The sequence below is a fragment of the Lipotes vexillifer genome, unplaced genomic scaffold (genome assembly GCF_000442215.2).
Source record: "Lipotes vexillifer unplaced genomic scaffold, Lipotes_vexillifer_v1.1 scaffold611, whole genome shotgun sequence".
Classification (NCBI taxonomy): domain Eukaryota; kingdom Metazoa; phylum Chordata; class Mammalia; order Artiodactyla; family Lipotidae; genus Lipotes; species Lipotes vexillifer.
In genome coordinates, this window is record NW_006785619.1 from 1,874,732 (window position 1) to 1,885,930 (window position 11,199).

At 50.3% G+C, this 11,199-nt stretch overlaps 1 protein-coding gene across 2 annotated transcripts in view; it reads right to left on the reverse strand.

Annotated features, from left to right (window-relative positions):
- Positions 1–9,796: 9,796 nt before the first annotated feature.
- The window catches only part of CCDC42 (coiled-coil domain containing 42), an 11,387-nt gene continuing 9,984 nt past the window's right edge, over positions 9,797–11,199 (reverse strand). Inside the window, exon 7 of one of the 2 annotated variants that reach the window (XM_007457829.1) lies at positions 9,797–10,059. In XM_007457829.1, coding sequence (XP_007457891.1) covers positions 9,982–10,059 — 78 coding nt within the window. In that variant the 3' untranslated portion in view covers positions 9,797–9,981. The remainder of the gene's footprint in view (positions 10,060–11,199) is intronic. The other variant, XM_007457830.1, reaches the window with a different exon arrangement.

Sequence of the window (11,199 nt, forward strand, 5' to 3'; positions counted from 1 at the left end):
CCACACTGGCTTCCTAAGCTTGTGTCACTGTAAAACAAAAAGCAAATAAACTTCTACTCAGAGCCCAACCTTTGGTCTCTTAGCCTTTGCTTTTTTTCTTTAGTAAACTCCTCTAGTGCTCTTCAGTTCCCTTAGTATAAAACACGAGATCCTTGGAAAGGCCCGCCCAAAAGGCCCTGCATGCTCTAGTCCATCTCCTTCCCTTACTCTCTCTGTCCCCGTGACGCCAGCCTTCTGTGCCATCTCTTCCAGACCCAGAGGCCCCCTGTTTTGTGTTAGGACAGCCCTACCCTCCTCTCTCCTCCTCACTACTGTCTGGCTAAGAAAAACACCTATTCATCGTGTAAGTCTCTCCATAAACATTACACGGCTTCCTCAGAAAGACTTGGTTCCCGCCTCCATCCCCTTATATGATCTCAGCACCCAGCATTTCCCGACAGCCTTGCAGTGCTAATTATTCAGTTATTTATAAATATTGGTTTAATATCTCTCTTTCCCCAAAGACCACAAGCTCCAGGATTCAGGAACCATATCAATTGTTTGCTAATCTGGCCCCTCTGCTCCCCCCCGCCCCCCACAGTACTGGGCACATAGGAGGCACCCAATTATACCACTATTTGTTAACTGACAGAAGGGTGCTGACACCCAGGTGTGAGGGTGGCGGATGGGAAGGGTGGGCGGGAGGGGCAAGGGCACATGGGGGGAGGAGGGGGGCTATAAGTGAATTATGGGTAGGGCTGGGACAGCTGCCTGCTCTCTAATTCATGGTTCAGCCTCCTTCCCTTGAGTCCAGGCAGCCTGTAATTGGATATTACAGTCATCAATCTTGAACTGTCCCTAGACCATTGCTTCATCAAATCCTGCTTTTCTATCTGACTCTTCCCTGCCAGCTGGCCTTCCTTTTTGCTAATCTGCCATCAATCCCTGAAATGAAAGTGCTCCCAGAGTATTTCAAAATGCAGTAGCTCCAGGCAGTTTAGCAGTTGCTCAAAAGGTTAAACAGAGTTACCACATGAACCAACAATTCCACTCCTAAATATATATATATATATATATATATATATATATATACATATATACCTAAGAGAAACGAACACCTACAACTACAGAAAACCTTGTATGAGAATGTTCATAGCAGACTTATTCATAATAGTCAAAAGGTAGAAAAAACCCAAATGTCCATCAACTGCTGATTGGATTTATAAAATGTGGTAAATCCATACAATAGAATATTATTCAGCCATTAAAAAAAGCAATGATGTGGGCTTCCCTGGTGGCACAGTGGTTGAGAGTCTGCCTGCCGATGCAGGGGACACGGGTTCGTGCCCCGGTCTGGGGGGATCCCACGTGCCGCGGAGCGGCTGGGCCCGTGAGCCATGGCTGCTGAGCCTACGCGTCTGGAGCCTGTGCTCTGTGGCGGGAGTGGCCACAACAGTGAGAGACCCACGTACCGCATAAAAAAGAAAAAAAGAGAATGATGTACTGACACATGCTACAACATGGATGAACATCGAAGACATGCTAAGTGAACAAAGCCACACAAAAGACAACATATTGTATGATTCCATTTATAAGAAATGTCCAGGGACTTCCCTGGTGGCGCAGTGGTTAAGAATCCGCCTGCCAATGCAAGGGACACGGGTTCCATCCCTGGTCCGGGAAGATCCCACATGCCTCGGAGCAACTGAGCCTATGCGCCACAACTACTGAGCCTGCGCTCCAGAGCCCACGAGCCACAACTACTCAGCCTGCGTGCTGCAACTACCAAAGCCCACGTGCCTAGAGCTATGCTCCTCAGCAAGAGAAGCCACCACGATGAGAAGCCCGCCCACCACAACAAAAAGGTAGTCCCTGCTCACCGCAACTAGAGAAAGCCCACGTGCAGCAACGACGACTGAACACAGCCAAAAAAAAAAAACAATAAAAATTAGAATTAAAATAAAAAAATTTTTAAATTAAAAAAAAAAAAGAAATGTCCAGAATAAGCAAATCCAGAGAAATAGAAAGTAGATTAGTGGTTGGGTAGGGCTGGGGGTTTGGGAGGAAACAGGAATGACTACTAATGGGTATGAGTTTTTTTTGGGGGGGGGGGGATGATGAAAATGTTCTCATATTGATTGTGTTGATTGCACGACTCTGTCAATATACTATAAACCACTGAATTGCACATTTTAAATTAGTAAATTGTATGGTATATGAATTATATCTCAATAAGGCTGTTAATTTAAAAAAAGAAAGAAAGAAAGGCAGTAGTTCCTAACCTCATTGGGTTAAGATTCTTGGGAGAATCTACTGAAAGACATGGACCTCCTCCTGCCCCCACCCCACCCCCTCACTCATGAAAAATCCGTATGTGCATGTATATAAAAGTTTCATGAAACATCAGGAGACTCCCAGACTGGCAAAAGCCCATTTATTGCCTCCCTGGACGGTTAACAGCCCCAGGAGAACCCTGTCTTGATGAAACTATCACGCGTAAATGTTAGGTCAGCTGCACATCTGGAAGGCTCCTTTCCATCCACGCCTCATCTTGGCCTTGGACCACCCTTGTCACAGTCCCTCCTAGCCTTCTCCTCGTCTCCCTCTTCAAGCTGTCTTGACATCTTTTTTATTTCAATTGAGGTATAATTGACATACAACATTGTATTAGTTCCAGGTGTGCCACATAATGATTTGATATTTGTATACACTGCAAAATCATCACAATGCATCTAGGTAACATCTGTCACCACACAGTTACAACATGTTTTCCTCTTGTGATGAGAACTTTTAAGATCTACACTCTTAGCAACTGTCAAATATGCACTACAGTATTTTTTTTCATGAATTTTATTTATTTATTATTTATCTTTGGCTGCATCGGGTCTTCGCTGATGCGCACGGCCCTCTCCAGTTGTGGCGAGCAGGGGCCCCTCCTCGTTGTGGTACGTGGGCTTCTCATTGCAGTGATTTCTCCCGTTGTGGAGCACGGGCTCTAGGTGCTTGCGCTTCAGTAGCTGTGCCTCGCCGGCTCCAGAGCCCAGGCCCAGCAGCTGTGACGCACGGGCCCAGTTGCTCTGCGGCATGTGGGATCTTCCCAGACCAGGGCTCGAACCCATGCCCCCTGCATTGGCAGGCGGGTTCTTAACCACTGCATCACAAGGGAAGCCCTGCACTACAGTATTAACGATGGTCGCCACGCTAGACATTCCACACCCATCCACATCCTTTCTTGATCAGTAGGGTAGGTACAGTTCTAAGATGGCCTGCATGACCTTCACGCCCTCATGTTTCTCTCGTTGTATGGCAAAAGGGAGATGGTCCTAAACTTATCACCTGAGCCCTTTAAAAGCAGAGAGTTTTCTCCGGATGGTATTGGAAGAGAAAGTCAGAGGGATCTGAAGAATGACAATGACTCCATTGCTGCCTTTGAAGATGGAGGACATCACACATGACAAGGAAGGCAGGTGGCCTCTAGGAGCAGAGAGTGGCTCCGGGCTGGCAGCCAGCAAGGAATTGGGGACCTCAGAGCGCCAGCTGCAAGGAATCCTGCCAACAACCCTGGACGAGCTGGAAAGTGGATTGTCCCCTAAACTCCCCAGACAAGAGCCCAGGCCGTACAACATGTTGATTTCAGCCCTGATTTCAGTCCCCAGTTGAGTCCACAGGGACCTCTGACCCACAACTGTGAGACAGGCAGTGGGTGTTGGTTTAGGTCTCTGAGTTTGTGGCAATCTGTCACGCAGAATGGAAAACTAATACAATCAGTTTCGCGTCACTGTGCAGCTGGCTTTCCTTCTGTTGGATGTTTCTAGATCCAGCCTGTTTCCTCCTAAAATTCCTAAAATGGTTATTTGCCTCCCCGGAAGGTGGAATCCTCATGCTCTGGATGCCTCTGAGCCTGGCTCTTACCATCCCCAACTCTGTGGTTTGCAGTGGGAGACTTCTCAATTTCAAAAAGTTAAAAGTTTCAAAGAGTGAAAGCTAGGGGGGAGTGTCGGGGCAGGTGAGGAAAGTGGACGTGAGGCCCACGGCTGTCAGTAAGGGCTCATCTCCCAGGGGAAGGAGCTGCCTGGGGCCTCCTGGGAATCTGCTTGCCTTCCACACCCTGCTGTGGACACTTCTGATAGATTATCACGGGATCGAAAGTTTCAGACCAGAGGTGCCTGAGGGATGACCCCTAATTAAGATGGTTTGAAATGACAGGAGGAAGGTTCCAGGCCCCCGCAAGCTGCCCAAAAGCCTTGGATGTAAGATGTGGGACCCCAGCCTGGAGTCTGAGAACGGGGTGTGAGGGAGGGGTGTGATCCCAGGGACCAACAGCTAATCCTACAGAAGCATGAACTCAACTAGAGAGACACGGACACCTACCGCTCCGAAAGCAGCTCTTTGTTCTAAGCCAGTTCCTCACCAGCAGCTTTGGGACACTGACTGCTGTTTGGGGATTGCGTGCGTGGCGTGAGTGACAGACATGGAGATGTCCTCCTACCTGGCTGCTGGCGGGCTGGGCTCTTTTCACGCCTGGAGGCCCTATTCCTCCTTTTTCCTTCCTCCCCCCCCCTACCCCCCCCCCCCCCCCCCCCCCCAGCCCCGGCAGCTGCTGGGGGGGGCAGGGGGCGGCTCTGAGCTCTCCCGGAGGGACTCTTCTGGCCTCCTCAGCCTTTCCACCCCTACCCCACCCCCGCCGCCCCCAATCAGGAAGCACTAACAGCATGAGAGTAAGTCCCTGAAGGTCTTCCCTCCTCTTGCCTCCCGTTACCCATAAAACACCCGGAACCCTACCTCCTGCCTGTGCTGATGAGAACCATTCATTTCTGGAACCAATCAGTTATTTCTGCTTTAATGAGCTGGTGTCTTTTCTTGCTGGGAGAACTCCAATCATCTTAACTCCATCTTTTTTTTTTTTTTCTTGAAAACACTCTCTCCCGCATCTGGGAGCCCCAATCCCTCTTGAGTGGGCGGTCTTGGGCTTCTTTCTGTGGGTACAGGGCCCGGGGTTGACAGGCTGAGGGGCTGGGGGAGAGGAGTGAGGGTCTGTCCATGACCCCTGCCCGTCCTCCCTCCGAGGGGAAGCCCTCTCGCTCAGGCTCGGGAGAATCGCTGGCCCTCCTGGAGTGGCTCTGCCCCTTTCTGTGGGTTTGGGAATGAGTCTGTGGATCTGTGGCTTCGCTTGTAATCAAGAAATCTGCCTAGACCCACAGAATTTCTTCTGCTCCCGGGCTGGGCCCCTTTGGAAACCTGAAAAATGCAAGGAGTCTCCGAGTGAGTTATGTACACACGTGTAAAGCCGTGTGGGTTAGGGTAAGCTTGTGTGTGATCACAGGGATCCTGAGGGTGACTCTGCACAATTCCTCACTTCGGGGAAACTTGACGCTCCAAGACTGAGGAGCCGGGAAAGAGGGAGGGAGGGGCCTGGGGAAGGGCTGGGCCGCCCACCACCCCAAGGCCTCCCGGGAAGTGCGTTCAGATCCTTAGAGGCTGAACTTCTCAAACAACACCTCACAGACACAGCAGAACACGGTGGGGCTGTGTGCATGGGGGTTAGCGTAACCATCTGTCCTGCGCCCTTTCCTGCTCCCCAGGAAACAGCCCAGGGGGCTCAAAGGTGAGGGGAAGCTGTATTAGAGGCATGTCCTTCACCCCCAACCCTGGTTCTGGAGGCCCAAACATCTCCCTCCAGTGAGAGACTCCACCCATCCCCCTCTCAGCACCACCCCCAGAACTCGCCCTCCTGGGTTTGTGGGATGACCTCTGCCCTCCTGAAACCCAGTCCCCCGAAAACTGAGCTCCCCTGCCAAGTTTACGATTAACCTCTCTATCCAAAACTTTATTCCCTTTCTTGTCCTGCCCCTGTTCCTCCCAGGATTGAGGAGGATCAAAGAAAAGGTGGGGGGGGGGCTTCCCTGGTGGCGCAGTGGTTGCAAGTCCACCTGCCAGTGCAGGGGACGCGGGTTCGTGCCCCAGTCCGGGAAGATCCCACATGCCGCTGAGTGGCTGGGCCCGTGAGCCATGGCCACTAAGCCTGCGTGTCCGGAGCCTGTGCTCCGCAACGGGAAAGGCCACAACAGTGAGAGGCCCGCGTACAGCAAAAACATCAAAAGGGGGAACTGAAATCAAGCAGGACCCTGAGGGGCCTTGCTGGTACAAAAGCTCCTCTGTGTTCCCTGTTTCTTCTTTGTAGAAAAAAGGCTTCACTCTCCTAGACCTTCCCCGAGTTCCAAAGAGCAGGTTCAAGCAGTTAATGATCAGGACAATAGTCACAGGACTCCTAGGTCCTCCTGAAAGGGACACAGATAACAATGTGACACATCTCTGAGTTGTTCTCCAGAAGCTAAGACCTCCCCACCCGATGGAGGATGGTGACCATGTGCTGACCACAAGTACATAGACCCCAGACTGGCTGCAACCAGAAGGTCGACGCCTGAGATTCCCAAAGCATCACCCTGTTACCTCACCACCAACCAATCAAAAGGAGGTCCACAAGCTGATCGGGCACCCTAGGACCCTCTCCCCTCACACTGTCTTTTTTTTCTTTGAATTTTACTTCTTTCTTTATACAGCAGGTTCTTATTAGTTATCCATTTTATACATATTAGTGTATACATGTCAATCCCAATCTCCCAATTCATCACACCATCACCACCGCTTTCCTCCCTTGGTGTCCATACGTTTGTTCTCTACGCCTGTGTCTCTATTTCTGCCCTACAAACCAGTTCACCTGTACCACTTTTCTAGGTTCCACATATATGTGTTAATATACGATATTTGTTTTTCTCTTTCTGACTTACTTCCCTCTGTATGACAGTCTCTAGATCCATCCACGTCTCTACAAATGACCCAATTTCGTTCCTTTTCATGGCTGAGTAATATTGCATTGTATATATGTACCACATCTTCTTGTAAGTATTTAGTTATTTATTTAATTTTTGGCTGCGTTGGGTTTTCGTTGCTGCACGCGGGCTTTCTCTAGTTGCGGCGAGTGGGGGCTACTCTTCGCTGTGGCGTGCAGGCTTCTCCTTGCAGTGGCTTCTCTTGCTGTGGAGCACGGGCTCTAGGCTCGCGGGCTTCAGTAGTTGCAGCACACAGGCTCAGTAGTTGTGGCTTGTGGGCTCTAGAGCGCAGGCTCAGTAGTTGTGGCACACGGGCTTAGCTGCTCCGTGGCATGTGGGATCTTCCCGGACCAGGGCTCGAACCCGTGTCCCCCGCATTGGCAGGTGGATTCTTAACCACTGTGTCACCAGGGAAGTCCCCCACATCTTCTTTATCCATTCATCTGTCGATGGACACTTAGGGTGCTGTCATGTCCTGGCTATTGTAAATAGTGCTGCAATGAACACTGAGGTGCATGTGTCTTTTTTTTTTTTTTTTTTTTTTTTTGGGGTGCCGGGGCCCTCTCACTGTTGCAGCCTCTCCCATTGCGGAGCACAAGCTCTGGACGCACAGGCTCAGCGGCCATGGCTCACGGGCCCAGCTGCTCCGCAGCACGTGGAATCCTCCCGGACCGGGGCACGAACCCGTGGTGGGATCTTCCCGGACCGGGGCACGAACCCGTGTCCCCTGCATCTGCAGGCGGACTCTCAGCCACTGCGCCACCAGGGAAGCCCGCGCGTGTCTTTTTGAATTATGGTTTTCTCAGGGTACATGCCCAGTAGTGGGACTGCTGGGTCATATGGTAATTCTATTTTTAGTTTTTTAAGGAACCTCCATACTGTTCTCCATAGTGGTTGTATCAATTTACGTTCCCACCAACAGTGCAAGAGGGTTCCCTTTTCTCCACACCCTCTCCAGCATTTGCTGTTTGTAGATTTTCTGATGATGCCCATTCTAACTGGTGTGAGGTGATACCTCACTGTAGTTTTGATTTGCATTTCTCTAATAATTAGTGGTGTTGAGCAGCTTTTCGTGTGCCTCTTGGCCATCTGTATGTCTTCTTTGGAGAAATGTCTATTTAGGTCTTCTGCCCATTTTTGGATTGGGTTGTTTGTTTTTTTAATATTGAGCTGCATGCGCTGTTTATATATTTTGGAGATTAATCCTTTGTCTGTTGATTCATTTGTGAATACCTTCTCCCATTCTGAGGGTTGTCTTTTCGTCTTGTTTGTAGTTTCCTTTGTTTTGCAAAAGCTTTTGAGTTTCTGGGCTTCCCTGGTGGCGCAGTGGTTGGGAGTCCCCCTGCTCATGCAGGGGACACGGGTTCGTGCCCCGGTCCGGGAAGATCCCACGTGCCGCGGAGCGGCTGGGCCCGTGAGCCATGGCCGCTGAGCCTGCGCGTCCGGAGCCTGTGCTCTGCAATGGGAGAGGCCACAGCGGTGAGAGGCCCGTGTACCCCAAAAAAAAAAAAAAAAAAACTAGCTACTTCAGACGCCCACCCCTCCCGGCTCGGAGGCCGCAAGAACTACCACAGGTTTCTGTCCATCCTCATGGGCCCAGGTTGTGAGTGTGGATTCCGACTCACCCTCCATCTCCCCCACTTTACGTCCATATTTCTTTCCCAACTACTCCCCGTCCTTGGGCTTCAAGCTCCAGCATCAGTGAGAAGGCGACAGGCGTGCAGAGACTGCTCAACTGGCGGCCTCCCTGCCTCGGGTCCAGTCCCCTGAGCCAAGCCGCGGATGCCCATCTGCAACTCCCTTCTGCTGATTCTGTTCCTCCGACTGCACGCGGGCTCCACAGGTGGGATTACGGATAGGTGTGACCTCACATGGTGGGATCCCAGGTCCTTGAAAGTGTCTGGTTTACCCTAAAGTGGTGGTTCTCAAACTTGAGCTTGTATCCGAATCACCTGGAGGGCTTGTTAAAACCCAGAGGGCTTTGCCCCACCTCCAGAGCTTCCAATGCTTGGGTCTGGGATGGGGACCGAGAATTTGCCTTTCCAATAAACTCCCGGGGATGTTGACGCTGCTGGCAGATGGTGAACACAAAGGTGAGGGGTGACAGTGGCCCACAGCAGGATCCGGGCAGGGGTGCTGCAGCAGACTGCCCTGGAGGTGATGGTCTCCCCGCAGGGCCTCTGGGATCACAGGGCCAAGGAGAAACAAGGAGCCCTGTTCAGGCCGCCCCCTCCGGCTGCCCCTGGAGGGGAAAGCAGCCTGGTGGAGGGAGCACAGGCTGGGGGCAGGCAGACCCAATGCGACTCCCTGTCGCTGGAGCCAGTGTCCTTGGGCAAGTGTTCTGTTTGGTAATTCAGGTGTTAATGGTGCCACACGGTTCTCACTGGGATGATATATATGAAACATATGCTCAGTAAGTGCTGCTCTTTCAGTCCAGTCCCTGACCTGCCTTTTGCCACTGACGACTGATAACAGTGCCGTTGAGTTTTCGACCGTTAAGTGCGAGACATTCACATTTACCTCCACTCAGTTTAGTTCTGTCGGTTTGACGCCATCATTCCAGCCTGCTAAGATGCTGTCGCCTGGCAGCCTGCCTGCTATTCCTACATCAGCATTGCTGATACCATATTGCGTGTCTTTGGGTCCAGCGGGGGCAGGACAGCAGGGCTTCCTCCCGACGTCAGGGAAGAAACAGTTCCTAACTTACCGCTTCCGGCGCTCGGACCCAGGAAGCTGCCTTCATGGTTTCTAGTGAGTCTTTGCACCCCAACTGGAAACACCAACTTAAAAAAAAAATGGAAGTGGTAGGAGGAAGAAGGGTCCTATGTACTCACCCTGGTGTGTGTTGCCAAGTGGATACCTCCTGTGTAAACTGCAAAGCCTAAGAGATACCAGACCTGGCAGCCTCAAGAGGGGGTGCTTTGGGGGGTTCTCCCCTCAGTGGATCCTCTTCCCCGTGAATAAACCACCAAAAAGAGAGAGAGAACTTAGGAACAAACCTCTAATAGAATTTAATGTTTTCAGGGATGGGACGGGCTGAGGGGATAAACAGGGATTTCCAAAAGGCACAGCGGTCCCAGAGGGCTGGACTGGGCTGACTGGACGGCAAGGTCACCTGGTACTTTCTCTCTCCCTTCTCTGTCTCAGAACATTCTGGAACCACGGCTGCTCCTTAAACCCGGATATGCTGTTGCTCCTTCTTTTTCACCTCTGCCCAGATGTCTGACAGGTCCTGGATAAACTGCTGGATCTAGCAAGGCCAGGGGACCGCAGTTAATCCCAGCAGGCGACAAGCCACCCATCCAAAAATGTCCTGGCATAACCTGCTTGTAAGGAATCACCATTTCCTGTGACCGACTTTCCCTCATTTGACAATTATTCTAGTTGACATGGAGAATGAGGCTTAGCAGACTAGAAGTGATGAACGTGGATGGAGACGGGAACCCCTAGAGGAAGACGCAGTGAGAGGATGACATACAGGCTGACAGTCTAACAAAGGGAGACAAAGGGAGGATCCTAAGCGGACTCAGAGGCTACACGCACTTAGCAGGAAGGGGTCAGCCAGGGTCAGGGCAGACGGCTCTCCACTATTTAAAAGCCTTCAAGGAGGTTATTTGCTTGAAACCCCAAACTGATACTCGTTATGATAATCTTGAGTCATCAAGGGAAGTTTAAATTCTATTCACTAGAATTTAAACTTTGTTGTAAAGAACATGCAATCAGTATGACACAGCCGGAAAAAGCACAGCCTCACAAGTCAGAAGACCTGGGGTCCTGCAATCTAAGCACCCATCAGCAGACAAATGGATACACACACACACACACACACACACACACACACACACACATACACACAATGGAATATTACTTGCCATAAAAAGAATGAAATAATGTCATTTGCGGGAACATGGATGGACCTAGAGATTATCATACTAAGTGAAGTAAGTCAGACAAAGACAAATATTATATATCACTTATATGTGGAATCTAAAAAATAGTATAAAAAGAATGAAATAATGTCATTTGCGGGAACATGGATGGACCTAGAGATTATCATACTAAGTGAAGTAAGTCAGACAAAGACAAATATTATATATCACTTATATGTGGAATCTAAAAAATAGTACAAATTAACTTATTTACAAAACAGAAACAGACTCACAGACATAGAAAACAAACTTATGGTTAACGAAGGGGAAAGTGGGGGGAGGGATGAATTGGGCATGTGGGATTAATAGATGCACACTATCATATATAAAACAGAGAAACAATAAGGATTTACTGTGGAGCACAGGAAACTATATTCAATATCTTATAAAAAAACTATAATGGAGGGCTTCCCTGGTGGCGCAGTGGTTGAGAGTCCGCCTGCCGATGCAGGGGACGCGGG